Source organism: Monosiga brevicollis, genomic scaffold, assembly GCF_000002865.3.
Source record: "Monosiga brevicollis MX1 MONBRscaffold_2 genomic scaffold, whole genome shotgun sequence".
In the NCBI taxonomy this organism is placed as follows: Eukaryota; class Choanoflagellata; order Craspedida; family Salpingoecidae; genus Monosiga; species Monosiga brevicollis.
In genome coordinates this window covers 2853814-2880885 of record NW_001865039.1, presented here as the reverse complement: position 1 = coordinate 2880885, position 27072 = coordinate 2853814, and the positions used below count along the sequence as shown (strand labels likewise).

The 27072-nt window shown below is 53.9% G+C and overlaps 11 protein-coding genes across 11 annotated transcripts; 7 read left to right on the top strand and 4 right to left on the bottom strand.

Annotated features, from left to right (window-relative positions):
• Positions 1 to 197: 197 nt before the first annotated feature.
• MONBRDRAFT_17332 (uncharacterized protein) lies at positions 198 to 4266 on the top strand (the record flags this gene model as incomplete). Its single annotated transcript, XM_001742800.1, has 13 exons — positions 198 to 298; positions 457 to 486; positions 619 to 689; positions 818 to 882; positions 1010 to 1259; positions 1365 to 1460; positions 1587 to 1651; positions 1754 to 2040; positions 2146 to 2210; positions 2405 to 2492; positions 2617 to 3143; positions 3235 to 3932; positions 4110 to 4266. Exons 2-13 carry the CDS (start codon positions 477 to 479, stop codon positions 4264 to 4266), a joined length of 2379 nt encoding a protein of 792 aa, XP_001742852.1. The 5' UTR covers positions 198 to 298; positions 457 to 476.
• Positions 4267 to 6667: 2401 nt separating this feature from the next.
• Positions 6668 to 7968, bottom strand: MONBRDRAFT_2537 (uncharacterized protein; the record flags this gene model as incomplete). Its single annotated transcript, XM_001742349.1, has 5 exons — positions 6668 to 6705; positions 6815 to 6983; positions 7255 to 7443; positions 7561 to 7646; positions 7725 to 7968. Coding segments are annotated over 5 exons (726 nt in total), but the record flags the coding sequence as incomplete, so codon positions are not given.
• A 1365-nt stretch (positions 7969 to 9333) lies between these two features.
• MONBRDRAFT_5351 (uncharacterized protein) lies at positions 9334 to 10976 on the bottom strand (the record flags this gene model as incomplete). The annotated part of the gene is made up of 5 exons (XM_001742348.1): positions 9334 to 9925; positions 10079 to 10178; positions 10311 to 10577; positions 10657 to 10780; positions 10884 to 10976. 5 exons carry the CDS (start codon positions 10974 to 10976, stop codon positions 9334 to 9336), a joined length of 1176 nt encoding a protein of 391 aa, XP_001742400.1.
• Positions 10977 to 11371: 395 nt separating this feature from the next.
• On the top strand, positions 11372 to 13048 carry MONBRDRAFT_35682 (uncharacterized protein). The gene is made up of 5 exons (XM_001742799.1): positions 11372 to 11565; positions 11674 to 11818; positions 12058 to 12126; positions 12222 to 12342; positions 12435 to 13048. Exons 1-5 carry the CDS (start codon positions 11546 to 11548, stop codon positions 12824 to 12826), a joined length of 747 nt encoding a protein of 248 aa, XP_001742851.1. The 5' UTR covers positions 11372 to 11545; the 3' UTR covers positions 12827 to 13048.
• A 304-nt stretch (positions 13049 to 13352) lies between these two features.
• MONBRDRAFT_19343 (uncharacterized protein) lies at positions 13353 to 16401 on the top strand. Its single transcript, XM_001742798.1, has 10 exons — positions 13353 to 13439; positions 13694 to 13888; positions 13987 to 14060; positions 14193 to 14265; positions 14361 to 14492; positions 14649 to 14908; positions 15056 to 15190; positions 15329 to 15469; positions 15579 to 15885; positions 15990 to 16401. The coding sequence occupies exons 1-10, from the start codon at positions 13356 to 13358 to the stop codon at positions 16239 to 16241; spliced, it is 1653 nt and encodes a 550-aa protein (XP_001742850.1). The 5' UTR covers positions 13353 to 13355; the 3' UTR covers positions 16242 to 16401.
• Positions 16402 to 17227: 826 nt separating this feature from the next.
• MONBRDRAFT_21090 (uncharacterized protein) lies at positions 17228 to 18826 on the top strand (the record flags this gene model as incomplete). The annotated part of the gene is made up of 3 exons (XM_001742797.1): positions 17228 to 17260; positions 17482 to 17634; positions 18101 to 18826. 3 exons carry the CDS (start codon positions 17228 to 17230, stop codon positions 18824 to 18826), a joined length of 912 nt encoding a protein of 303 aa, XP_001742849.1.
• A 422-nt stretch (positions 18827 to 19248) lies between these two features.
• On the top strand, positions 19249 to 21169 carry MONBRDRAFT_31008 (uncharacterized protein). The gene is made up of 8 exons (XM_001742796.1): positions 19249 to 19265; positions 19435 to 19596; positions 19705 to 19769; positions 19859 to 19926; positions 20002 to 20237; positions 20357 to 20396; positions 20557 to 20742; positions 20953 to 21169. The coding sequence occupies exons 2-8, from the start codon at positions 19460 to 19462 to the stop codon at positions 21094 to 21096; spliced, it is 876 nt and encodes a 291-aa protein (XP_001742848.1). The 5' UTR covers positions 19249 to 19265; positions 19435 to 19459; the 3' UTR covers positions 21097 to 21169.
• Positions 21170 to 21400: 231 nt separating this feature from the next.
• MONBRDRAFT_14092 (uncharacterized protein) lies at positions 21401 to 22396 on the bottom strand (the record flags this gene model as incomplete). The annotated part of the gene is made up of 5 exons (XM_001742347.1): positions 21401 to 21511; positions 21651 to 21703; positions 21819 to 21940; positions 22023 to 22137; positions 22318 to 22396. Coding segments are annotated over 5 exons (480 nt in total), but the record flags the coding sequence as incomplete, so codon positions are not given.
• Positions 22397 to 23700: 1304 nt separating this feature from the next.
• MONBRDRAFT_22480 (uncharacterized protein) lies at positions 23701 to 24540 on the top strand (the record flags this gene model as incomplete). The annotated part of the gene is made up of 4 exons (XM_001742795.1): positions 23701 to 23781; positions 24095 to 24194; positions 24293 to 24351; positions 24466 to 24540. 4 exons carry the CDS (start codon positions 23701 to 23703, stop codon positions 24538 to 24540), a joined length of 315 nt encoding a protein of 104 aa, XP_001742847.1.
• Positions 24541 to 25342: 802 nt separating this feature from the next.
• MONBRDRAFT_22479 (uncharacterized protein) lies at positions 25343 to 26067 on the top strand (the record flags this gene model as incomplete). The annotated part of the gene is made up of 4 exons (XM_001742794.1): positions 25343 to 25390; positions 25545 to 25684; positions 25778 to 25904; positions 25999 to 26067. 4 exons carry the CDS (start codon positions 25343 to 25345, stop codon positions 26065 to 26067), a joined length of 384 nt encoding a protein of 127 aa, XP_001742846.1.
• Positions 26068 to 26461: 394 nt separating this feature from the next.
• MONBRDRAFT_22478 (uncharacterized protein) lies at positions 26462 to 27007 on the bottom strand (the record flags this gene model as incomplete). Its single annotated transcript, XM_001742346.1, has 3 exons — positions 26462 to 26557; positions 26670 to 26791; positions 26872 to 27007. 3 exons carry the CDS (start codon positions 27005 to 27007, stop codon positions 26462 to 26464), a joined length of 354 nt encoding a protein of 117 aa, XP_001742398.1.
• Positions 27008 to 27072: the final 65 nt, after the last annotated feature.

Genomic DNA, 27072 nt, shown 5'->3' with positions numbered 1-27072 from the left:
AGCTCGTCCTTGCGAGAGTGGAGTCCCAGTCTCATCTGGTAGCGGCCGCAGTGGGAGGGACCCACAGAACAAAAGAAAACGGCAACATCATCTCTCTCTCTCTCTCTCTCTCTCTCTCTCTCTCTCTCTCTCTCTCTCTCTTCACACGATTTGTTGTGTTTCAGTGTCATTCTCTCTCTCTCTCTCTCTCTGTCTCTCTCGTCTGGCGGCGGTCGACGGGTGGCAGCCGGCATTGGTGAAAGGCTGAGCAGCTCAGCTCTCTCTTGGCATTCCGCTGCAGCACGCTCTAGAGTTTGAGGTAAGTCCTGCTTGGCGTGGCAGCCATTGCCAGAACCTGGTATGGGGCTGCTCTATCTGGTAACTGTCTCGATCCCAGAACTGCGCAAATGTGTGCCGTGAACTTTATGGAGCACTGGAGCACTCACACCAGCGCCTTGCAATCCCCCTCGTCCTTAGTGTTTCTCAGAACCAGCGCCATGTCATACGGTCAGTGTTCTTGTCGATGGATTTCCCAGCTGCATTGCTCGGCGCAGCCTCTCTCCCTCTCTTCCTCCCTCCCTCTCGCGATCCCGCTCGCCCCTTTGGTCTTGACTCACATCGCTGCATAAACCTCCACAGAACATTCAAGCAACTCAATGATGGGTGCTGAGGGCTTCGGCTCTGACTCCTTCAACGATCGCGGCGAGCTGGTATGCTTAAAGGATCGCTCCATGGCCATACGCTGCCTATCAGTGCTGTCCTCTTGTTGCCGCTCTGCTGTCGTGGCAGTTTTTGCGTCGCTGCATCACTCTTTGTGGCATTTTTTACGCATCTGCAGGTGACGGGCACAAGCGGCGGCATGTCGTATGCCCCATCTTCGGCCCAACGGGGAATCTTTCGCAAGTGCGTTCTTCCCAGCTTTTCCACCCACACACATCAACAGCTGGAAGCGCGAGCCAGTGTTGGCTAAGGCATCATCGCTGTTCGTATCTTGGTACCCGCGAGCTCACAGTGCAGTTATTTCCTCTAGGGGTACCAATGATCCTGCACAGATCTTGGACATCGGCAAGGATGCCGACAAGCTTCGCACCATGAAGGTGGTGATTCAGGAGATGGCACAGGGCAATGACCAGTCGGAGCTCTTCTCCTCTGTCGTCAAATGCGTAGTGACCAAGAACATGGAGCTCAAAAAGCTTGTGTACATGTATCTCGTTCGCTACGCCGAAGATGTGCCCGACCTGGCCCTCCTCTCTGTTGCCACCTTTCAAAAGGGTCTCGCAGTATGTCACTCGTGTTTTACTGTTGATGTTGTTGTTGATGTTGTTGTTGCTCGTTAAGTCTTGCGTGTGTACTCACAAACTCTCAAACTTGCATTCATGTTTAAGGATCCCAACCAGCTGATTCGAGCCAGCGCTCTGCGTGTTCTTTCCTCCATTCGCGTACCTGACATTGTGCCCATCATGGAGATTGCTCTCAAGCAGGTGCGGTGTCGGGCAGACTTGATCGTTTGCCGTCGACTCAAAATTGGCACATCAACGCTGACCAACCTTCCAACGCCACGTGAACCTTTTTTTTTCCTTTTTTTTTTTTCTCTCCCTTCTCTTCAGGCGGCTAGTGACATGTCTCCCTATGTCCGCAAAACGGCGGCCCACGCACTGCCCAAGCTTTTCGAGTAGGTCGACCCGAGCCTATAGGCTCGCCTTACCCCAGTGTTTTGACATTGGCACATTGTCATGGCTCATACGCTGCCTTTGATCGCCTTTTGCCTGAGCAGACTTGCCCCACATGAGAAGGATTCAATTGTGGATATTATCGAGAAGCTGCTTTGCGATCGTACCACCATGGTCCTGGGCTCCGTCATCATGGCTTTTGAGGAGATCTGTCCTGAACGCCTGGATTTGATCCACCGCCATTACCGCAAGCTGTGCAACACCCTCTTGGACATTGATGAGTGGGGCCAAGCCGCCATCATCAACCTACTCGTGCGCTATGCCCGCACTCAATTCACCGACCCCAATCAGGGTCATGCCGAAACTTCGTTGGATGCCGGGGGCTTCTACGGTCAGCCCTGTCTTTGCTCATGACTTGATACATTTGACTCTTCTTGGCTTATCCGACCACCGATTGATTGTCTTACAATCCGAATGCGACTGTTCGCACCGGCAGGCGATGAGGACGAGGAGGAATCCGAAGACTCGGATGATGACGACGATGACGATGATTCTGGCGATGTACGTACAACCTTCTTTTTCCTTGTTGCTGCTGCGTTACAATCGCCTGATGAGAGGCGTGGTCCGGTGGTCGACCCCCAGTCAGAATTCTTCTTATTGTATTCTTTATTTTTATGTTATTGATTATCTTTCCCTCCCCTTTTGGCTTGTATTTCTCACTTGACTGCTTGGTCCGTTGCACTTCTATCGTGCAGGGCAAAAAGAAGAAGACTTATGTCATGGATCCGGATCACCGTCTCTTCTTGCGCTCAATTCAACCGCTGCTGATGTCCCGCAATGCGAGTACGTTATTCTCTGTCATAAAACCCACAGCCGCCTTAACCGCCTTGACCGTCTGACTCGCATTTGGTCATGCACCAAGCTCACTTGTTCGTGTCGGCTTTGACCGCCTCCGCATCGATACCAGGTGTCATCATGGCCATTGCACAAGCCTACTACTACCTTGCACCACACTCAGAGATTAGCATCGTGGCCAAGCCCATGATTCGTCTTCTCAAGTGTGGTCGCGAGGCGCAGTACATCACCTTGACGGCCATTGCCAGCATGGTTTCCACCCGCCGCGGCATGTTCGAGCCATTCTTGACCTCATTTTTTGTCCAACATCTCGACCCACAATGCGTGCGTCTTCTGAAGCTTGAAATCCTGACCATTCTGGCCAATGAGAGCAACATTAGCCCCATCCTGCGCGAGTTCCAGGAATACGTCAAGCATCCCAACCGCGAGTTTGTGACGCAAACCATTCAATGCATCGGTCGCTGCGCTTCCACGCTGACCAACGTGACTGAGTCTTGTCTCACGGGCCTCATGGCCTTGATGAAGAACCGCGATGAGGCAGTCGTCGCCGAGTCAGTGGTCGTCATCAAGAAACTTTTGCAACTCAACCCCGAAGCTCACAAAGAAATCATCATTATGATGTCCAAGATGGCTAGCTCGGTACGTATGCACAACACGTCATGAGATTTCGGCCCTAAGTCGCCCGAGTGTCGTTGGCCCGCTCAATCCGCCTTTGAATTGGTTCCCGCAGATGAAAGTACCCATGGCCAAAGCTAGCATTCTGTGGCTCATTGGCGAGTACAGCAGCCATGTTCCCAAGATTGCACCCGATGTCTTGCGACAGATGGCGCAGACGTTTGCTTCGGAAGAGCCCATCGTCAAGTTGCAAATCTTGAACCTGGCTTCCAAGCTCTACGTCACAAACAGCAAGCAAACCAAGCTGCTGACTCAATACATTTTGAACATGGCCAAATACGACATGAACTATGACATTCGTGATCGTGCCCGTGTCATTCGGGGCCTTCTCTTGGTGAAGGACACCCGCTTGCATCGCAAGTCAAAAAAGTTTTTCCTGAGCGAAAAGCCTGCGCCCAACCTCAAGACGACCTTTGACGATCGCAACCGCTACCAGATTGGCACCATGTCACATGTGCTCAATCAGGAAGTGAATGGCTGGGAGCCCCTGCCTGATTTTCCCATGGAGGCGCCTGACCCGTCTGTGCGAGATGTCGATGAGAAGGTTGTCGAGGAAACCTACACCGACACGCGAGGTGCCTTCTTTGAGGAACCTTCGGCCTCAGATTCCGATACGGACAGCGACTCGGACAGCAGCGACAGCAGTGGCAGTGGCAGTGATAGTGGATCCGATTCTGACTCAGACGATAGCGACTCAGACTCGGACTCGGACAGCGACTCAGACGAGTATTCTGGTACGCTGAAAGTATTGCTGTCAGGCCTACTGCCTTATCTCATCTCTACCCCTTCCCATTTCCGCTTGTTGCCTTTGGCTATTTGTTCACATCATCCTTCTCTACCCTGCCTTTGTTTTGCAGCCGATGACGCACCTGTGGAGAAAGCCCGGTCCAAGAAGAAACCCGCCGTCGAAGTCTCTTCGGATGAATTTAGCGACTCTTCTGCAGATGAAAAAGAAAATAGCAGTGGAAGTGATAGCGGCAGTGATAGTGATAGTGATAGTGGCAGCGACAGTGACAGCGATGACAGCGAGAAGGCCGAGACCACTGCCAAGCCGGCCCCCAGCAACTTGGGTGATCTCTGTGCGTAGATTGCAACTTTTTTTTGTGTGTGTGTGTGTGTGTGTGTGTGTGTGTGTGTGTGTGTGTGTGTGTGTGTGTGTGTGTGTGTGTGTGTGTGTGTGTGTGTGTGTGTGTGTGTGTGTGTGTGTGTGTGTGTGTGTGTGTGTGTGTGTGTGTGTGTGTGTGTGTGTGTGTTCAAACCCGGTCAGTGCTACCCAGTCTCAGGCGGAATCGACCGAGGCCGCAGTTGAAGAGTCTGAAGAGGTTGTGACGAAGGATGAAGGCGAAGACACCAATAGCATCAACGAAGAAGCAGAGGCTGTCGAGGCCGTCGAAGCCGATGTTCCAGTGGAAGCTGCACCGGATGCTGAAGCACCGGATGCTGAAACACCTGAAGCCGAGGCAGCCGAGGCAGCTGAGGCGCAGGCAGATGATGAAACCGCGGTGGACGGAGAAGCATCTGACAAAGAAGCCGATGTCAAGTCTGACTCGGCTGATGACGAAACGACGGCGTAGTTCATCCATGCTACCCTTGTTCGATTAGGTCCTCCCTCATTTGTGCTGTGTAACTTTTTATACTTGTTGTGAATCTTTCCATCAGCTTGTTGTATTTTTTTTTCTTCTCTCTCTTTGCTGCCTTCTCGTTTTCTTCAGCAAATCCCAACCTTTGCCCTTTTTCTTGGAAGCATCACGAAGGTGAGGGTTACGGTGATGGCTCTTGTTAAATTTGCAGCGCCCTCTTGGCCCTGTGCGCTGGCTGGAGCCCATCGTCAGCAAATCAATGAATCAACAAAACGATGCAAACCACGTGCCCATAACGCCTCATGACTGTAAAACTTTACATCTCATCTAGCATGGGGTCATTCTGCATGAGTTTGTTCATAAACTGCATACATTCTTGACAAGCCCGAACGGGTTTACGTGCAGCCGTCGTTTTGACTCGGTCGGCGCAGCAGTTTGTACAAAATACCTACGGTAAGCGCATGCGTGTGAAGGGTGTGCGAGCAAACTAAGCCTTCAATACTCTGCGGCTGAGGTGCCACACGGGCAGGTTGTGTTCGAGGATTGGGGACATACCTCGCCACAGATGCGACAGTGGTGCGGGCGGATGCTAAACTTATTAAAGGGTAGCTGACAATTCGTGCACTGAGTGGTATTGGGCTCCCACTGGCTGAGAAACTTTTTACGGAAGAATTCACGCTGCTTGCGCAAGCGTTGCTTCAACTCGTCTACCAACGCGTGTGCCTCGTACAATTGCTCTTCCAAACGCTGGCACCGTTGCTGCCACGCAGCCAGATCATCGCCATGGGCCGCTTGCTCGTCAGCAGCTGTCGACTGGGCTGCGACTTGAAGCTCTTGCAGCTGTCCCGTCACCTGGTTGAGCTCGCTCTGCTGCTCAGTCAGCTGCCGGCGCATTTGTGCCAGCTCATCCTTGCGCTGTGCGTCTTGATCCCCCAGACTGGCTGCTTGAGCTTGCGCCTCGCTCAGCGCTGTCTCCAGCCCAAGAACTTTTTCCTCAGCTGCCTGAGCGCGACCATTGGCCTGTGCGAGCTCCTCTTGCAGTTGTTCGGCATGTGTGCGGGCCTCCTCTTCTGCCTGCGCAACCTTCTGTTGAGCCTCTTGAAGGTTCGCAACCTCGCGTTCAAGAAACGCAAGACGAGCCTGTGTGTCTGCTTCGTCGCCGGCTGCTGACTGTTGGGCCTGCTGCAATGCCTCCACTTCGCCCGCAAGCTTCTCCACCTCAGCCCGAGCAGCAAGCAATGCTTCGTCTAGCTCTTGTCGCGTTGTATTGGCAGCCGTGAGTGCTGTCTCTTGAGCCGAGAGCCGATCCTGAGCCTCTTGAAGCGCTTGCTCGGCATCGCTGGCGCGCTGTTCCAAAACCGTCGTGGTCTTGGTTGATGCATCTTGTGCGTCGCTTAACTGTTGTTGCAATTGGTCTCGAGCAGCCATGGCCGCCTCTAGTTGTTGTCCCAGTTCGAGGGCTCGGGCCTGGTCATGGAACGCAGCGCAATGCTTTCATGAGACTTAGAATTTGTTTAAGCGTGCATAATGACTTAAAATATGCGGCGAATGCGAGTCAATAATCATCAGGCGGAGTGAGCAGCCAACCTCGTGATCCGGGCCCTTCTCAGGTTCCGGTTCAGGATCTGTCTGCGTGCCCCTAGTTTCGTGGGGCACTGAAGGTTGTGGGGGTGGGGTGACGGCAACTGCAGCAGCGGCCTTGGCAGCACCACTGCTGCTCTGCTTCTTTAGTTCCTTTTTGAGCCTGAATGAAGGCAAGAGGGTCAACAATGGATGAGGGATGCTCTGAAGATGACGATGCCGAGATGACAAGAGTCTGGAAAACCAATCAGGAAAGGGCTGGCTACAAACCTACCGAACAATTTCGTCCTCCAGCTCTTTCATGGCGGCGGTGTTCCGGTCTTCATTGACCACAGCTGCATTAACAATCTTCTTGGCTCGGTCGGCTGGATGCACAGAGAACAGGCGATTGGTCATGCCCAGACGGCACGGGGTCAGCAAACCTGCACACCTGGAACCGTAGCTAGCCGCAGCACCCATGAGAAAGGCACGTACCGTATAAAAGCGTGGACAGGGTTTCTTTCCTATTGCATTCGGCTGGACTGATGGCCGCCACCATGAATGTGCGCGAGTTGCCGCCCAAAGACTCTTTGAGAAGCCACGTGAGACTTGAATCACGATAGGGAATGTGGACATCCTGCGACCGCACACGAGCATGCCACACCTCTGTTATGTTTTCAAAGCTGTTTTTCGCCGGCCACCTGGCCCTCAGCCCAAGTTCAGTCCTCATGTTCGCTCTCACTCTCACTCTCATCCTTACACTCGCTCTCGCTCTCACTCTCGTTCTCACTTCTTTTCCATTTCAAATGCCTCACATGCGCGTCAGCACAACGTACCGCGATGCGGCCAGCATTGGAGCTTGAACGCCTGAGAGAACCGCGTCGACTAGCGGAAGGACTGTCTGTGGTGTCCATTCCAGCAGAAGCAGCAGCGACCTTGGCCTTGTTGGCTAGCGCCTTGAGGCATTGACCAAACACAGTCAAAGATTTGTTGGTGGTGCCGCTGTCCTTGATGCGTGTCTCGCTGTGGCTGCCGGCGGCGGTGGACAGGCGCTCAATGCCTGCCATGTCCACAAGTTGCACGCGACTGCTGCGCTCAGTCAAAAGGCCGTTGCTATTGGTGAACTAGTGATGTCGCACGATGCAGGATGAGCCTGGGTTTCAAACTGGAGGCAACTGCGGCTTTGATGTTGGGGCTGGCATGGCAGCAAGGGCAAGGCTACGACGGTTGTGGAAACGGACCTGTCGGAAGGCAATGTCAAAGATGGCATGACCTCGATGCGAAGTGGGGTGAATGGGCGAGTCTCCAACCGTGCGCCGCGCGTGTCCTGTGCCGCACAAATTGCCATCAGGAAGAGCATGCCCTACGAGCAACGAGTTCATGCTGGTGGAAGGGCAGAGCTCACCTTGCCATAAAAGCTGCTCGAGATGAGCAATGTCAGTGATGGCATGGTGGGAAAGGCCCTCAACAAATGGCCCCTTCTTGGGATGTTCTCGCACCCGGAGGCGGGCTTGCTGGGCCTTGTCGGTGCTGAGCAGATCTTGAACATGCTCGTTGTAGAGTTCATAGCTGGAAAACTCGCAGGAGAATTCAGTTTGAGTCGCAGCACAATGATCAAAGAGTGCTCGGGCTATGCGCGGGATTAAGCCTGGCTCGGTCTGCCGTGGCAATGACCGAATGCATGGAAGGATTGCGGGTCAGAAGAAGATGAAAATGATTGGCTGCTTGGGGTATTCCTCGCAAAGAGCACGTTGACGTGCTTACCTCCGTCCCAACCATCGTGTGTGTTTTGCCGGCACCGACTTGACCGTATGCAAAAACGCAGACATCTACATGTGATTCACATGCCAAGCCGTGAGCGCTGATGGTCCCTTTGGTGGTTACGCTACGCGAAGGACGCTCAAAAGCAAAGCCAATGATCGTGGGCTTGACAAAAAAAAAAAAACTTACTATAGCCAGCGAGGGCGGCGAGAACGGCCTGATGACCAATGCCATCAAACACATCTTGCTGGGTAGCACAGTTTGTCATCTTGTCATCAACTGAGTCGTGACAGCGGTATTGGACGTACTCTTTTACGTCCGGCGCGCCGCCAGGAGTCTGTCGAAGCCAATGACCAATTGAAGGGGTTCAAGGCGTGAGTTGACCCAAGCGCTAGATGTTAGGAAGATGGCTACAGGGATCCGTGCCCAATACGCACCAACGTAGCAACATGCGTCTTGTGGCCTTCCATGTCAACGACGCGTGGAGATTGTTCGGAGAGCTCACTGCAGAAGAACGGATATGAGAGCCACAGCCACTGAGTGCCCCTTGAATGCCAGGCGAGATAATGATTTGGCGGTGCTGCTGAAATCCATCTAGTGACCAGGTGCTCACCTGGACAGGAAGGGACGAGCACGAATTGCCACCAACACTTGGCCTGGCCGGTCCAAAACCTCTTCATCCTTGGCGATAGATCCAGCATTCACAAAACTGTCGCCCCTGGCCACGCGGCTGCCTGGTTCCGTTTTCGCCTGTTCTGCCTGTTCTGCCTGTTCTGCCGTCGCCTCTGCCTGCTCCGCCGACTGCTCCGCCGGCTGCTCCGCCAGCTCAGCCAGTGACGGAGCTTCAACCTCGTGGCTCGCCATGCTTATGCTTTCGCGGAAAGCCAAGCTACAATCCCACTATCACACCCTGCCAGCCAATCAATGTAACCAATCAGCCACCAACTAATCTAATCAGCCAGTCAACGCCTCCAACCCCACCCCCTTCAACGCCCTCCCGGTTCCCTTTCCATCCGCCGCAACAAGACCAAGCAGGAGGCACGCACCCCGACCCCTTGAAATGCACACACACAGGCTCTCTCTCTACCAATTCAATCTCTGTGTGTGTGTGTGTGTCTCTCTCTCTCTCTCTTTGTGTCTCTCTCTGTGTGTGTGTCTCTCTCTGTCTCTCTCTCTCTCTCTCTCTCTCTTTTTCTCTCATGTGTGCGTTGCAGCTGATGTCAGATGTTTTCTGCTTGATGATCTGATATGGATTAGAGAGGCGCTTGGCCGGTTTGAACAAAATACATGGTGGAGGCCATGGTCACGGCCGTCGTCAGATAGAAAAGGATACGAGGTGTTTCATGCGCCAATTGCCGAAAGACGCCACCAAGCCCAGAGGCGGGTGCGTCGCGGTAATCCTCGAATTCGTCGGCCGCCGAGGCTTTGTGCGCAGGCTGATGTACAATGGTGGCCATGAAGCTTTGGTAGCGGGCCGTGACGCTGGCTTGAAGCAAATAGCGCGTCGCGCGTGTCCATGTGACTTGCTGGTATAGTTGCTGAACGGGCACTTCGTGCATTAGATTGTGCGCGGTCTGAATGGCACGCTCTACATCAAAGAGGCCAAGGGTTGTGAGGCGCTTGTAGACAAAAGGAAAGTCATCAGCGCTGCCCGTGATCATCTCATCCGGGGCCATGATGGACTCGCGATGCAGATCAACCACCGCCGCGATGAGATAGACAATGCCCAGAGGATGACAGCTCAACAAGAAGTCAAAGAGGCGTTGCACTCGCGGCAGTTCGTCAATGTCATGTGCAAACCAAGTGATCAGCCAGCTCACGGCAAACGTTGGTTCCACACCCGCCCTAAGCCAACCAGAGGCAGCACAGGCATGTGACTTTTTTACACAATGCAAGGGGCGCTCCACGAACCAGCTTCAACATGGAGGAAAGTTTAGGGGACAGGGGAGGGGGTGCAAATGATGCAAGAAGAACAAGACCAGTAGCATCTCTGCTTACCGCTGGATAAAATTATTCAACTCGGGATCCAGATGCTGCAGTAGAACAGGAAGCAACTCCAGCTGCTGAATCACGGGTTGCATGGTTGAACAGAGATAATCTAGGCGAAAAAAAAAGGAGGGGGTGGGGGTGGGGGGGGAGTGAGAGCACGCCCCGCGCCCGTGAGGAAGCCCGGTAGAATGGAGCACGCTGATGCGAATCGACAAAACAGTTGCGCGCCATAAACACTGACTTTTGAGATGGCAGCGTACGAGGCGCCGCATAATGGCAAGCGTCAATGCGTCATTTTTGCAGGTTAGCATGATGACAGCCGTAACGTCATGGAAGCCTTGGTAGTAGTGCAGATCCGGGTACTCGTGCAAGATGTTCAACATGATATTCAGCAGGCGGGTGCGCAGCACCTCGCGCTGGTCAGCATTGATGTTGTCTGGGTATTTCCACAGGGAGCGGGCCACATCCACCTCGAGTTGTCGTCGAACAGAGTCCTCAACTTCCACATCTGAATCAAGGCGAGAGGAGTGGGTGAACACCGATCATTTCAGCTGAAGCAGCGCCTGTTTTCGTGCTGTGAAACGCACCCGTGACGGAGCCGCGAACCGAGGGATCGACGCCAACGAGGCGGGCCCAAACTTGAGACCTTGTCACATTGTTGCAAAAGCCGTTCTCGGCAGTAGCCAGCGCCCGTAGAGCGCGTACGTCCACCTAAAACGGACAGTTCTCGCAGGGGTTGTGGTGCCAATGAGTTGACAACTTCGGCTCCACGCAGTGGCGATGTTATCAGCAGGGGGAGAGAACCGAAACGCACCGGATCAGCATCACAGGCTTCAATGAGGGCCCGAACACGGCGACGCACGGCGTTGGTCGTGCGACGACGCATGGCCAGGCCCCGCTGCGGCATCGCTGCGACGGAAGAAGCCGAGGAGCTGAGCGGAACGAGTCTCACTGAATTGTTCGCGGCTACTTCGGACCTCGCACACAAGCAGGCGAGGACGATGGGACGGTGTGAAGGTGGCTCAAGAACCACCGTTCACCCAGCTTGCCCCCATGCACTCTGCTCCCTCTGATGAGGCACTTGCAAACCAGTCACGAGCGCATGCACCGAACCCCCAACACCAAGCCCCCACGACGAAAGACGAGCAAGCACGCACACACACACACACACACAAGAGAAGCCAACTTGAAGAAGAGGCGTAGAACCGTGCAGCGCGTTGTCAGCAAAAATACAAGGGCTTGAGTCAGGGAGAGCAGAGATAGAAGCCGAGGCTGAGATCTTGCCAGTTCTACAGTGCAGGAGCAGAACGCCGACATCGCCCCTGGATGCGGGACGGGCTGACTGGGTCGGCAGCGACGCGCCAGGGACCAGGCTTGAAGACGCCATCGTGGGCAGAGCCACCCTTTGAGGAGTGACTCTGTGGCAAGTTGGCTTTTAATTCATTCTGTATTTTATTTAGCCTTGCAACCAGAGACATGGAGGAAGACGGGACCCGGTGAGTCTCTCGGCGGCAGCGCGCGCGCTTGGTGGAAGCTGTTCGGAGTTGCATTCCGCAGTGGAATCTGACCTTGCTGCCTTCATATTGTGGTACCTTATGACCCAGGGTGGACGCATCCAAGGCCGCTCGTAAAAATGCCAAGGTGCGAGACATGAGCCAGCTGGCCAACACCGAACTGGGTGAAACGCTTTATGGCAATCGCCGGGTGTGCGAGCTGGACGTGGATGAGCGTGTCAACGTCTACTGCAAGGTCTGTCATGCCTGTCTGCCCTACTCTACCCACGTTTCTTCACCCCCTCCTCTCCTCCTCTCCTCCCTTTCTCCCCTTCTCTGCTTGTCTGCTTCTCGCCTTCTTTCCTTAAGTCTTGTCGCACTGCGCGATCGCGCTTTCACTCGTTTTCTTTCGATGAGCGCTTGATAAAAGATGTTTTCCGGCTCTGGTCGTTGTGTGGCTCGCCTGCTGACCATGGCAATCACTTTCTGGCTTAGGACACGGGGGTCAAGCAACATGGCAACAAAGCACCGCTCGCGCGCAATCTCCGTAATTGGTTGAGTGGGGTGAGTGCATGCACGGACAGGCTGGGCATCCCCTGACGCGACTGATGTTGAACGTTGGCGCCTTCTCACTGGCATACGAGGGGCGTCATCACTAGCACCCAACCTTTGTTGTTGGGTCGCCCTGCTCTTCTCGGCGGTCGAGGGCCAAAAAGCGCAACGGTGATGCAACACCGGCCGCCAAGCGCTCCAAGCTGGATTCCGACATTACCGTTCATGGTGAGCCATACCCTCCACCTCGTTCTGCCAACCATGTGGCACCGCCTCGACCAGACTTTTCTCAGCACTTTCGCTCCTGCGCTCTGTGTCAGCTGGAAAGGATGGCAAGGCTGGCAAAGCTAATAAACCACCAATCAAGACGGGTCGGCGAGGACGACCGCCCAAATGGATGACCGCCCCAACCCCCGTCCTGGGTGCTGTTGGAAACAACAAGGCTAATCGCGCCAAGGTCAAGGTGGAGCCTGTAGTGGTGCTCAACCGACATGGTCACACGATCAAGATTCCCGAGGAACTTCGCCCTCATGTTCAGGACCTCAATCTGATCTCCAGCGATGAGCAGTTTGTCGAGCAGGTGGAGCTCATGACGAGGTTCTTTCTCAAGGGCTCGCGTGAGCTGGCCAATGCCAATTTTCGCGACGCCACTGTTGCCTTTGACAAAGCCTCCCTGGCCTGCCAACGCCTACGCACGCAGTTGGATGACTGACACGCAGACCCGAAGAGTTGTGGCGCCCATGCAACCCGCATCTCTCCCCTCCCGTCCTTTGCGACAGACGCCGAGCAAAGGACGCATCTTGTTGAGCATCGTTTATGACGTGTGTTTGTGTTTTTGCCTCTCCCATTCCTCTGTCTCTGGGTGCTTTGATGTGCGGCCTGCGGTCGCGAGGTTTAGACCCCCTATTTGTACAATTGCCATGATTTTGGCTTGTCATGTTAGTCCCACTACAGCATTAGTCTTTTATTCTGATCAACAACCGGCACGATCATCCGCCGTGGCATGGCACAGCCCGTTCATTGCTATGCCATTACCACGTTCAAAGCCGAACACATGTGCAAGGTCTCTGCACCGGGCCCCAAAACGACAAGAGACCCAAGAAGGAACCAAGAAGGAGCCAACAAAAAAAAAAAAAAGAAAGAGAGAGAGACACACACACAGAAGAAAAACAAGTGACAACGAGCACATTGTCATCATTTTCTTGCTGGCGTTGGTCGCAGGTTTCATTGGGACCGTCGCGATGGGCTGGGGCGACTTTGGGCTGGATGGTCGACTGCTCAAGGCCATTGGTCGTTTGGGCTGGGGGAAACCTACCCTTATTCAGGTACGATGAAAAGATTGTGCACATGGACCTTGGCTCCGGGGAAGAGGCGTCACGACCCAGTCTGACTCCGTCGGCTGTGCTGCCGACGCGCTCGTGGCCACGTGGGGCTGCTCTCCCAAACCCGAGGAAAAAGTCAAAACACTTCTGGACAAAAAGGCGGCGTAGCCGCTCACAGTTTTGCGAATGAGAAGCGCATTTGCACATTGCTCACGACACTTGCCCACGTTACGTCTACCCATGTTTACTTCGCCTAGCAACATGCGATCCGCGAGCTGATGAATGGTCGCGATGTGCTGGCGCGCGCTCGCACGGGCTCGGGCAAGACTGGGGCCTATACCGTGCCTCTGCTCAACGTCCTGCTTTCGGCCACGGATGAGGAACAGGGTGTTCTTGGCATTGTTTTGGTCCCGACCAAAGAGTTGGCTTTCCAAGTAACAGAAAATATCAAGGTCTGCACGTGGCCTAGATGTCGGTTGGCCGCTCTGTGTTGCTCCTGCCGCAAGGAGCTAGCCGTCCTGACCCGCCCGTGTGCCGCCATGTCGCTCAGGAACTGGCCAAATTCTGCCTTGATGTCATCAACGTCGGCGTCCTCGCCACCAATCAGTCCAAGAAGCAACTCAAGTCGGTCTTGATCACGCGGCTTGCAGGCACCGCCTGATTTCCTCTGCTTTTTTTTTTTTTTTAGTTGCTGTGTTTTTGATTTTTGGTTTTTATTTTCATCTCTTTCTCTCATCTGTTGCACGCCCGTGGTAGGAGCCTGGCGGCCTCAAAGCCGCCAATCTTGGTTGGCACGCCCACGCGGATACTGCAACACATTCAAAATGAGGTTTGTCCCTATGCCCAAAGCTCGTTCGGGCAGGCAAGGCAACATCACAACGGCTATCTGAGCTCACCTCAATTTTCTGCGGGGTGGGGGCACAGGCCAAAGAAGTGCGCCAAACACTCAAGCTCATGATCCTCGACGAGGCCGACCTGCTCTTTTCTTATGGCTATCATGAAGATCTCCGCAGGCTGTGCGCACTTCTGCCTCGCTTGCGGCAAACCATCCTCATGGTAAAAGATGCAACCCTTTCCCTTTCCTCTTTGCCGTCTAGTTTCTGGTTTTGCTAACCCTTCTCTGCTGTCCACCCTTGCTTGTGTGTTTGCTTGCCTGTTTGTTTGTTTGTTTGTTTGTTTGCTTTTTGCTTTTTTTCATCTCGTCGCACTTAGAGCGCCACCATGGGCGACGATGTCAATGCCCTCAAGGAACTAGCCCTGCGCAACCCAGCTGTCATCAAGTTGGAGGAGAGCGATCTTCCCGACGAGGATCAGCTCAAGCAGTACAAGCTCTACTGCGAGCCATCAGAGCGCCTCCTTCACCTTTGCGCGCTCCTCAAGTTTCAGCTTGTGCGTGGCAAGACGCTCATCTTTGTGAATGATATTGACAGCTGCTACCGTGTGAAGCTCTTCCTGGACAAATTTGGCATTCGGTATGCTTCGCCTGAACGAGCTTTTGTTGTCTTTACTTGTTCAGACCCTTTGGCAAGAGTATCAAACCCCCTCGCGCGTGTGTTTGGGTCTTCCAAGGCTTGGCCCCGAGTCTTTTAGTGTTGTGCTGACTGCTTGGTTATTGACAGGTGCTGTGTTCTCAACTCTGAGCTGCCCTTGAACTCGCGACGCCACATCGTGTCACAGTTCAACAAGGGAGTTTACGACTACATTATTGCCTCGGACGAAGGTGCCACGGGTAAGAGTCTATGGGGCGGGATATGGTTGCCTTGAGGCAGTGGCACTAGCTCACGTATCGTGTTGGTTGAAGACTCGACGTTGTCCTCGACTCAGGCCACGGCCAAGACTGCTGAGCAGTCAGCGGAAGCTGCAGCTGGTGCCAGCTCGGACGCGAGCGAGAGCAAGCGAGGCAAGGGTCGTGCAGAGCCAAGTGCTGACCAGGAGTATGGTGTCGCGCGTGGTGTTGACTTTAAGGGCATCAAGAACGTGATTAATTTTGACTTTCCAGCCACGGCGGCAGCCTATGTGCATCGTGTCGGCCGGTAAGTTTGTTGCCTTCTTTGGCTTGTGTACTCGGAGCATTGCAGAGCTGGTGTGTGGTGCCCATGTGGGGTGATTGCTGACTGCTGACTGGATGTCATGGCAACATAGGACGGCGCGTGGTCATCGGGCCGGTCTGGCTTTGTCCTTTTACCTTCATGCCGATAACGAGCGAGTGGCCCAGGTTGAGCGCTTGTTGGAGGTGGCCGAGGCGCAGGAGCAGGAAGAGGCTGAGACGGCCAAGCCTAACAGCGAGGCCAGTGCGCATCGCTTGGTGGCGTACAGCATTGACAAGCGCGTCCTGGACAAAATCCGCTATCGTGTGGAGGATGTGCTCTCGATGGTCAGCCGCAATGCCATCAAGAAGGCTCGCCGGGCCGAGATTGAGAACGAGATTCTCAACTCGGAAAAGCTGCAGGTGAGATCGTCTATCCTTTTGTTTGGCGCGATTTCTGCCCTCTGCGTCGATTCAACCTGATCTTTCATCTCTCATTCTCTGATTCGAATGCGATTGTACGCCAGGCTCATTTTGAAGATAATCCCAAGGATTTGGAGGTCTTGCGGCACGACCGCAACCTGCAACAGAGAGACCAGCATATGCATCACTTGAAGCACTTGCCTGCGTACATCAAGCAAGGTGTGAGCGTGCCTGCTATTCAGAGCGGGGCAAACGACAAGAACGGCCGTGCCGGTGGGGCTAATGGCAAGCGACGACCCAACAAGAACAACAAGAGCAGCAAGCGCCGCAAGGACGATCCTCTCAAGGCTCTTTAGATCTCCAAAGCAAGAGAGAGGGGTGTCCCTTGTTCTTTCGCAGAGATTCTTGCTCTACTCCTTGATGTCTCTGTCTTTTGCTTGTTTGTGACTTTGGCTGACTCTTTCCGGCCCTTCACGCGCGGTGCGCTTGGCCAGTGACAATAGCAAAAAGAAATACAACTCTCCCCCATACTTATTTGACATGGGATGTGCAATGTTCAACTTACACGACTTACAACGTCATGTTACACATGAGTCGATCAAAGATATGGACCGTGCTTCGGGCCTTGTTCTAAGGCGGAAAGCGTCTTTGACAGCTTGACCTCTTCCGGATCCCCTGTGTTAAACCGGGCATCGTTGGAGTACAGCGACGATGCTTTGGGCAGAACGTCCGTCCGTCGCCATAAGGAAGGAATTGTCAGAAAATTGACGATGCTGAAGCTTCAAATTTTACTTCTACAAAGTTTGACCCCCAGACTGCTGGAAAAGAACTACCAAATGAAAAGCCAGCGCTCCACCTGCCTGCAGGTGTGGCTCATGTCTTTACGTTTCCCTTTGCAAATGGTCGCGACGTGTTCAATCGCTCAAACCTGAACAAAGAGGCATTTTTGCTCATCGTTCCTGGTGAGGTCTTCTCTCTCTCTTCTCTCTCGCTTCTCTCTCGCTTCTCTCTCTCTCTCTCTCTCTCTCTCTCTCTCTCTCTCTCTCTCTCTCTCTCTCTCTCTCTCTCTCTCTCTCTCTCTCTCTCTCTCTCTCTCTCTCTCTCTTCTCTCTCTCTCTCTCTCTCTCTCTCTCTCTCTCTCTCTCTTCTCTCTCTCTCTCTCTCTCTCTCTCTCTCTCTCTCTCTCTCTCTCTCTCTCTCTCTCTCTCTCTCTCTCTTCTCTCGGTCTTGCAGCCCGTGAGGATTCGTGTCTGACGGCTCTCTGCTCGCTTGTGGCGCGACGCCGGCGCTTGCCTCACATTTGTTGGATCCTGTTGGTTGCAGAGTATCATTATCAGTCATTATGTTTCGCCCCGTGACTCGCGTTGCCGCCCCGGTATGTATGATATGGGTCGCCAGGAGTGCTTGCTCCAGGTCGATGCCAGTGACGTGCGCCTCCTCGCACGCGCCATGAGCGCTTTGGGGGGCCCACATTTGGCAGCCTGATTCACACCACATGCCACCACATGGGCGCGCCTTTTCGCATCATCAAAGGAATTGACCAAATTGCTTCGCTAACCGGGTCCCCTGGCTTGTATGTGTGGCCTGCCTCTATAGCTGCGCCAGTACGCTCGTTCGCGTCTGGCCAGCACCTTGGTGTATGTGGACCACAACAACGGTGCCCTCAACCCAGCCGTGCGCAGCGCCATCAATGCTGCCTCCAAGCTGGGCGGCGATGTGACTGCCCTCGTTGCTGGTGGTGATGACGCGGTGAGTCGTTTATTTTCGCCATCTTGTCTTTTTTTCTGCTTCTTCTTTTTGCTCTTCTTTTTTCTTCAACCCATTGACGCTCAAGCGGACGTCTCGTCTCGGGGCTCCCGGCATTATCGCCTCGTTTTGGAGGTTGATACTTTTGCGGATCGAGGAGTTGATTGACGGACGAGCTCTTTGCTAATCCTGGCCCCTACTTTTTTCAGGTCGTTGCGTCGGTGGCTAGCATTGCCGGTGTCAACAAGGTTCTGGTGGCTGGCGGCAGCTTTGAAGGCCACCTCCCCGGTACGTGCCAGCTTTTTCATCTTCACTGATGCGCCCTGGGCACTCCCATGCCGAGTCCATTTTTCAAACTCTTTTGAGCCCTCGAAGATGACTGCTCACGTTGCCAATCCTCTGCGTTGTTGCTGTTGTTTTGTTTGTGTGGTTGCCGGCGCTCGTTGTCCCCTTCTTATTACGTGCAGAGAGCGTGGCGCCTGTGATCTTGAAGGCCCAAGAGGCCAACAAGTACACGCACATTTTGGCCGCTGCTTCGTCTGTCGGCAAGAACGTGATGCCGCGCGTGGCCGCCAAGCTCGATGTGTCCATGGTCTCGGACGTGACTGGCATCTCTTCCGAAGACACCTTTGAGCGCCCCATCTACGCTGGCAACGCCATGGCCAGTGTCAAGAGCAGCGATGCCGTCAAGATCCTGACCATCCGTCCCACGGCCTTTGATGAGGCGGCTGCCGAGGGTGGCTCTGCTACCACTGAGGCGTTTGAGGTGGATGCCACTCAAGACCTGGCCACCTTCAAGGGCCAGGAGCTGACCAAGTCGGACCGCCCTCAGCTGGCCGATGCCTCCCGCGTGGTGTCGGGTGGTCGTGCTCTGAAGAGCTCGGAGAACTTTTCCATCATTTATGACTTGGCCGATGCCATGGGTGCTGCCGTTGGTGCCTCGCGCGCAGCAGTCGATGCTGGCTACGTCCCCAACGACCTGCAGGTCGGCCAGACAGGCAAGATTGTGGCCCCCGAGCTGTATCTGGCCGTTGGTATCTCTGGTGCCATCCAGCACATTGCGGGCATGAAGGACAGCAAGACCATCGCTTGCATCAACAAGGACGCCGAAGCCCCCATTTTCCAGATCTCCGACTATGGCCTCGAGGCGGACCTCTTCAAGGCCGTCCCTGAGATGACCGAGAAGCTGAAATAAATTGGCCCGGGCTCTGCCCTCGTTCCTTTTAGACTTCCCGTTCTCCTTGCCTAACAGGTCGCGTGTTTTGGTACCAAGTCGACGCAAGGAGGCCTGATGTCTTGACATGATGACGACCTGAAATTTGGCCCCCTCCCCCTTCGCTTCATGTGTCACCGTCTCGCTCCACTCGCGTCGTGTGGTTTGCTCTTTGTAAGAGCCAGACCCGTGCGCGATGAAGCTGCTCGACTGCTCAAAACCAACAACCACCCTCATCCAACCTCCTCCTAATCAAAAGAAAAAAATTGAGATTTTTGCTCCTTTTTTGCTCCAACAACTTCAAACACATCATCATGAAGCCCAAAGCAGAGAAACGCACATGAATGTCAGATTGGAGGAGCCTCATCATGACTTTTCCTTCACACAAACACACACACCTTTTTTCTCAATCTCAAAGGAGGTGCGTGGCCGACGACAATCATGTGGTGGCGGCTGGGAGGAGGGGGTGGTGGTGGCCCCAGGGTTCACTGGCCGTGTCGATGCTGTCTGTCAACTGTGCTGTGCTGATGGTGGTGCATTCTTCCTATTGTCTCTGACTCGCGTGCTGTGCATGCCTTACGCCGGCTTAGCGTGAGATTTGCTGAGACTGCTCGAATGTTGGGTCGACTGTTGCAGCCAATCGGGTCGCAGCTTTGGACTGCTGTTCGCCGCCCTGCCGCCCTGCACCGCCTTGCGGCCCATAGCCGAGCCACCATGTCCCTTCAGGCCGACAACGTCTATGAAACCAACAAGTACGTTGATTTAGCGACAAATCTGTCAACTGGTTTTGGCAGCTCGCGAAAGCCAGTGGACGCCAAAGCAGTCGCCCTTGCGCTCACATCCGTGACCACACTCACTAGGTATGTCTCTGAGTATCTCGCCTTTCACTATGGCCAAGACAAGGACGACTACATGCCGTACCAGGGTGAGTTGCTTCTGTAGCAGCGGTGTATCCAGATGCGCCATATGTTTGTGAGACGCTTCGCCTCACCTCCCAGATGTCCACCTCCGCAGCCGGACCAGTCAATGCCATCGATTTCAACGTCCACATTGTTGAGGAGTGCATGAGCCACCTCACCAAGGTCAATACTATGCTGCATAAATGTAACTGGATCACTTCCTTGTGACTCATGGTGCCCTATCCTCGTGTACTGCAGGATCGCTCGGCTGATTCTCAATTGCGTGCACTGGACGTCGGATGTGCTGTGGGCCGTGCCTGCTTCGAGTTTGCCAAGCATACCGATGAGGTCGTTGGTATTGACTTTAGCCAAGCCTTTGTGGACTGCTGCAATGAACTCAAGGCCAAGGGCAGCATGCCTTACGAGCGCCTCGATGAAGGCGTCAATTACTCCCAACATGTCGCTGAGGTGGCTGCTGATGTTGATCGGGCGCGGTACGAGCTGGAAAAAGACCGATGGCCACTCGCCTGTGGGCCTGTGGGCCTGCACCAACACGGCGCCGCCCTCACCAACTTGAGCTCATTTCTTTGTTGTGCTTTTTTTTTCCACATAGCTGCCACTTTCGTCAGGGCGACGCATGTGCCTTACCTGAGGTCAGCCCAGCTTGCTGAGACCTGCCAATTTCCACACACACACACACACACACACACACACACACACACACACACACACACACACACACACACACACAATCGTTTTGACGAGATTGTTCATGTTGCATGTGTATTTTGCATTCCTCAACTGTTGAAACAGGACCTGGGTCAGTTTGATGTGGTCTTGTTGGCCAACCTGCTGTGCCGCCTACCCGACCCAGTGGCTTGCCTTGAGCGCATGCAGCATCTGGTCAAGCCCGGGGGCATCCTCGTCACCACCTCGCCCTTCTCATGGCTCGATCAGTTTACTGAGCGCACCCAATGGCTTGGTGGCTACGATGGAAAGGTACGTGTGTGTGTGTGTGTGTGTGTGTGTGTGTGTGTGTGTGTGTGTGTGTGTGTGTGTGTGTGTGTGTGTGTGTGTGTGTGTGTGTGTGTGTGTGTGTGTGTGTGTGTGTCACACCCAAAGATAACTTTTGTGAGCGTGACCACCTGTCCCTGTGGGATTCCAACATTGGCGAGCTCACTTGACCGATGTTGCGCTTTGGACATGCAGGAGTCGCGCGACAAGCTTGTTGAGGTGGTGACCAATGCAGGCTTCGAGCTGGTCAAGGAGGGTGACATGCCTTTCTTGATTCGCGAGCATCGTCGCAAGTACCAGCTCGTCTTCCCTCACCTGGCCGTGTTTCGCCGCGTCTAAAGTTTCTTATCCTTTCGCCAAGCTATGCCATGCCCAAGAGCGTTTTGCAGTTGAAAATCGAATCATATTCAAACCCAACACACAGAAACAGTTTGGAATTTCAACCACACGAGCAATGTTGGTCATGAAGCGTTTCTTACGCCGTACCATTGAATGAGAAAATAGATGGCACAAGGTGCACGTTTTAAGTTTTCTTTTTTGACTTTGCCGGAAAAACAAGAAAAAAAAACAGAACACAAGGAGCCAAAAAAAAAACAAAAAAAACAAGAGGCATGTTGAGGTCTACGAAAGAAGTTGAAAGCAGTTACGCCACCTTGACATTGGCCAGGCCACCAACACAAGGACCCTTGCCCTCGACGACAAACGGAATGCCCTTGAAGGTGGCGATACCCTCAGCGTTGGTGGCAAGGTCAGGCTGGAGAAACACGTAAAAACAAAAAAAAAGTTGGGATGGGGCAGAGATGGGAATGCCAACGGGATGAGTTGAGCGATGACACTAGAGGTGGCCCAGATATCCGAGCCCAAGAGGCGTTTTGTGGCGTTGCATAACATACCGCCACCGCTTCGTAAATCTTCTTCTTGGGATTCATCACGGCATCGGGGTTACCTGCAAACGCCGGGTGCCGGCCGGATATGGTCAAGTCATTTTGGTGCACCACAACGAGTGACGCATTTTCGAGGATAAACAAAACTGGAAGATCGAAAAGGGCGGGCATACGCACGAGCAAAGCCTTCAAATACAACGGGGTCGCCTGGCTTGCTGCCAGCCGGTGGCGCAATGGGCACCACCTTCTCCGGTGTGCTGGCACACATGACCATGCCCTGCGATTCAATGCCACGCATTCTTAAAAGGTGGGGCAGTGCGAGGTGAGTCAAATGCCCAACACTGGCGAGGCCTGCCCGCAAGCATGCGAGTGTGGACATACTTGCGGGGCTTGAGGTTGGCACAAATGACGACCAAGCGGTTCTGCATCTCCTCTAGAGGCACGTATTTGGCCAGACCCGAGATGATGGTGCGTGGCTCGGCGTCACCAGCCTCGACTGCATGAAGGTACGGTGGACCAGAACATGAAGGGGCGACGAGGTGTGAGTCCGAATGTAAGAGATGGAAGTCGGTGCACAATTGGCCCTTTTCTATCCCCTTTCATTCTCTGCGGCGCCACGTGTCAGCGCAAAAAAAGCAGAGTGATATACAGGATGGGCACAAGGAAGCAGACGCACTGGTCTCAACGTAAAGAGCATCAGCATCGGGGTGCATCTTGGCCTCGGTGATGAGACCGACGCGAAAGTCCACTCGAGAAATGGGAGGCAGATCTAGCAATATGACAAGGTGTACAAAAGCAAATCCAACAGTGATGAATGCTGTGGATTGACAGACGATAAGAAGGGGCTAGGGCGAATGTACAAGGCAACGGACCATCGTTGGCCGGGGCAGCATTCTTGTCCTCCTTCTTCTTGCCCTGAAAGACGAAGAGTTCAATGCAAAATGCACATCATATGGAGCAAGTTGGAATGAGCAAGGCAAACTCCCGTATTGCATGTAGAGAGCAGCACAAGACGGACGAACCTCCTTCTTGGCCTTGGCCTTCTTGTCGGCCTTGGCGGCCTTCTTGTCGGAAGCGGCTGCGGGGGCTGGCTTTTCAGAAACAGGCTTGGCCTGAGCAGCAGAAGCGGCCTTGGTGTTGCCTGTGGAGGCAGCCCATTTCTCGGCAAACTCCTCGCTGATGGCGTCACCGGGGACGGCAATTTGTGCTGTAGCAAGAGGGGGAGGCGGAGTGTCAAGTCACGCACACCAAAAAGGGAATGCGGCATGGCGTGCCGGGTGCGCCGTCGAGCTAAGCTCGGGCGAGAAAAAAGAAGGCGGGACTCACCTTGTCCCTGGGCCATGTGCTTGCTGCGAAGCTCGCGCTTGGCTGCCTCAACCTGGGCGCGCAGGCGCGCGTTTTCAGTTTCCAGTACGCTCAGACGATCAGCCTCGGCACGCTCACGGAGCAGCTTGACCTTGTCGGTCAGGGCGAGCACGAGGTTTTCAGCCTCGATGGCGCGCTGTTCATAGGACTGAGCTGACATGGCGCGGGTGCTGGCAAAGCTGGCGCTTTGAAGAGCCTAGCAGAACGATGCCAAAGAGGCCGCAGTGATACGCAAGGGCGAGTGTGACGGTGGTGAGCAACACGTGGACTCGTGCGTGGGACAAGATGTTTTCGGAAGCCATGGGTAATGGAGCTTTCGAGGCACATTTGGGCGACAGGTCATCAACACATCGCTATGCCTCCGTGCAGGGAGCGCGACGGGGGCTCGCGGACGGGCTTACGGCGAGGGTCCGAGGGTTGGCCAGCCGGTGCAGCAGGAACACGGACATTGAGAGAGAGAGAATGTGCACGGAACTGAGAAACCATGATTCGTCCACTACATGTGTTCTGGACGGCACTTCACCTCGACCGAGCTCTCTCGACCCCGCAGGGACCGGGAGATCAGGAGACTCGGCACTTCGTGTGGATTGGGAGCGCGCAAACGGAGTTGTCCGATTTTTTTAAAATTCGGTGACCACCAACAAACAACAATAAACAACAACAATAATTGTCAACAACATGCATCTTCCCTCCAATGGTGTGGCGTGGTCTGTTTGCTGTAATGGGGCAAGTGCTTGTTCCTGATTTCTTCAACCGCAAACACACGCTGACATTGGTACGTGGGTTTGCGCGCGTGCTCTCTACAGCAAGGAACCGTAAAGAACAACAAAGAAAAAAAAATCGTCATTCTTACCTAACGTTGTCTTGTTACAACTGGTCACACACACACACACACACACACACACACACACACACACACACTTTTAGCTTGCGTTATCCCTTGGGCGCCTTTTGGACTTTGAGGTTGGCGAGGGGAGGCGTTGCGGTTGGCGTCAGATGTGCATTTTTCTTTCGCCACTCCCGTGATCAGAGAACTTTTGTTGGCTATACGCCCCCGCGCGATCAAGATCAACTTTTCGTTTCGGCAGCCCCCGCTTTTAATCTTCTACTTCATCTGCACTACCGTCATTATGACTTACCGTCGTGTCTTGAGCGAGATGACCCGCACTGCTTCGCGTCTGAGCAAGAGTAAGTTTATCTGGACTGATCTGGCGCCCATGCCACCGCCATGTTGTCAAACGCTGAATCTCATTGAAAGTGGAATTTCTTTCTTTTCTGTTTTTCAGACTCGCGCGGCGTGCCTACGATCCGTGAGAACATCAAGGCTGAGCTCAGGCTGCCCAAGGTAGGCTTGTTGAGCTCGACACGACGGCTCAGCGCAAATATTGTGCTCAATAGCGATTTGCCACTTGTGATGAGCCGCTTCTCACCTTTCTCTCTCTTGCCTTTTCGTGTCTAGACGCCTGCTCCTGCCGAGCGCACGCCCATTCAGAGCAACCTGTTCATGATGGGTCAGCAGCTGCCCAAGCTTTAAATCAATCTGGGTGCTGTGCCTCTCGCAAGCCACCTGCTTGAGCACCGACACGCAGCCTCTGCCTTTTTTGTCTAATTCCTTTTCTTTTTTTTTTTGGTTTTGGCTTTGACTGCTTGTCGTGTCGACGCTGTGCGTCCCGGGTGTGCTCGCTCGGGCTTTTCCCCGTCACCTCCCGCTCATGCGTGCCTGTTCATAGTCGGGGATGAGCCCTCGTGTTTTCCCGTCAATTTATTTTTCGTCCAAATATCACATCACCTTGCCTCCATGACGATGCTTACAAGAGAAAACAAAAGCCCGGGCTTCATTATTGGCATGCTTGGTCAGATCAACAAAACAACTGCTTCTCCAAGAGCCCGGGGTTGGTGGCCCGCCCATTTGAGGACAGCCAAGTGTCTTCCCCACCGACCCAACACAAGCCCCAACGGCACACTGTGACCTGTTTTTCTTGTGTCTTTGCTGTTTATCCCTTTCTCTTTCTCTTCTCTCTCTTCAAAAAAAGCTAGCTTTGATGATTGTCAGAATATATTGTCAGAAGACTGGTGTGGTTGGCAACATGTGTTGTGATCGAGTGTTGCACGGGACATTTTCAAGGTGGTCCCGCTCAAGGTCAGGTGGTGGTAGTGGTGCCCCGGCTCGACTCGTCCTCCCGCTTCATTGCCTCGCCCTGGATGCATTCCTGGACCCCTGATATTCATCCTCCCACCGGGGGTTTTTTTGGCGGGGAAAGTAGTGTGCCAGGCAGAGGTCATTGATCACCAGTGAGTTTTGTACAAGTCCACGTGACTTACAAGAGCTCGGTAGCATGGCGCCGTCGTACGAGCTGTCGCTCATCTACCGGGCCATGGACAAGGTACGCGCACGAGGCTGCTCACGAGGCTGCTTGGCTTCGGCTCAGCCTCTCCCCCCTCTAACCCAGCACTCCGACATTCGCATGTGTTGGAATGTAAGATTCGTTTGAGCACCTCTGTCTTGGTTCCTCATGTCGCACACATCCGCACCTGCAGACCCAGCTGGCCAAGACCATCCGTCCCTTGTGCGAGCACCTTTTGCAGCGCGGCAGCATCATCCGCAATGTCCAGACAGAGAACAACACAGACCTGCCCTTCCGCATGCGCGCACACTTTGAGTACCACACTCAAGGCCGGTTCGTTGAACACCTTTGACCGCACCTTGGCTAAATCAACCTGACCGGGCGGACCCTGATTCCGTACTTGCTACTCCATCTTCCCCACAACAGATATGCGTACCTGAAATTTGATGCGTCGCCCGAGGCCATGACCTCTGCCCTCGACCTCTGCCGTCTTGATCAAAACCTGATTCGTTACAACGTGTTCAAGCAACCAGACATTACAAAGTACAGCGCGGTACGTCCACGCAACCGTGGCACTCGTCCATAGCGCCCTTTGAATGGATTTGCGGCCGTATCAAACTCATTTTTATTTGGCCCACTCTTTCCAGGGACCTCGCTGCAAGCACATGCGCAAGCCGACCTCTGCGGCTGCACCCAAACCTGCAGCTGCAGAGTAGAGCCAACCGAAACCCCACTCGGCTTCTGGAGCATATACCCCACCCTTTTTTTTTTTTTTTTCATGCTTCCTTGAGCCACGACTGGCGCCTCCACCGACTTTTCTAGCCACCTCTCTTGGTTGTGCCATTGTACTTAAAACCTGCTGCAAATTGCCTCGGCGTTCTTCCCGACAGTTCATGCGCTTGCGCTCAACTGGGCTTGAGGCTTTTTATTTTGCTTTGGCCTGTATGTGCCCGACAACAGACTTTGTGACGGACCAGGCCGGGATAAGGAGTACCCCGTTAGCGGCAGTTCATTGGAATAAGATGCACCATCTTTCCCCTATCATTGAATCGATTTCATAATGCCAAGCACACAGCTCCAACGCACACATGAGATGGCTCAACCTTCTCCTCAATAACCCTCATTGGAAAAGTGAATCTTGGGATAAGAGGGATACGCTTTGCGTAGCATGTCCACGGCCAGAGCATGATCACCTTGCCCATATGCCTGTTGGTATGCCAAGGGCGGCCGTGAGTTGAGTAGCGTCGGTTCATGAAGCTACAACGAGTCAAATCAAGACCAACAGAGCTAGGCAAGAGGCAAGCGAATCGAGCCTGACCATCGAGTAGCCATAGACGAAAATTTCTTGATCAGGAACATGGCGGATGCGACCTCCGCCCAGCACGCGAGACTTTAGACCCAAAGCATCCAGACCCGGCCGCACCGCCTGATACACATCATCTACAAGGCCATCACATCAGCCTCGTCAATCGAGGTGACCCCGCGTGCCGCCAATCTGCCCCGCGCACACTAAAACTAACCATGATACTCTGCATGTGTATAACCGCGCAGTAGCGTACGCTTCGCACCATTGGCCTCTTGCAGCTCAATCAACACATACTTGAACACCCCCTGATCAATCTCCACGGGCGGCACGGCCGCCAATGCCCCCTCCATTCCGACGAGAAAACAAGAAAAAAGAAAAAGGTCGCTCTCCCTTCTTCACACACACACACACTCTC

Coding starts and splice junctions, on each gene's coding strand:
- MONBRDRAFT_35682 (XM_001742799.1), top strand. CDS start 11,546: ATGGAGGAAGACGGGACCCG. Junction 11,566..11,673: donor ATGGAGGAAGACGGGACCCG/GTGAGTCTCTCG, acceptor CTTATGACCCAG/GGTGGACGCATCCAAGGCCG. Junction 12,343..12,434: donor TTCCGACATTACCGTTCATG/GTGAGCCATACC, acceptor GCTCTGTGTCAG/CTGGAAAGGATGGCAAGGCT.
- MONBRDRAFT_19343 (XM_001742798.1), top strand. CDS start 13,356: ATGGGCTGGGGCGACTTTGGGCTGGATGGTCGACTGCTCAAGGCCATT. Junction 13,440..13,693: donor GGAAACCTACCCTTATTCAG/GTACGATGAAAA, acceptor TACTTCGCCTAG/CAACATGCGATCCGCGAGCT. Junction 15,470..15,578: donor TATGTGCATCGTGTCGGCCG/GTAAGTTTGTTG, acceptor ATGGCAACATAG/GACGGCGCGTGGTCATCGGG.
- MONBRDRAFT_31008 (XM_001742796.1), top strand. CDS start 19,460: ATGTTGGGTCGACTGTTGCAGCCAATCGGGTCGCAGCTTTGGACTGCT. Junction 19,597..19,704: donor AACGTCTATGAAACCAACAA/GTACGTTGATTT, acceptor CACACTCACTAG/GTATGTCTCTGAGTATCTCG. Junction 20,397..20,556: donor ACGCATGTGCCTTACCTGAG/GTCAGCCCAGCT, acceptor CTGTTGAAACAG/GACCTGGGTCAGTTTGATGT.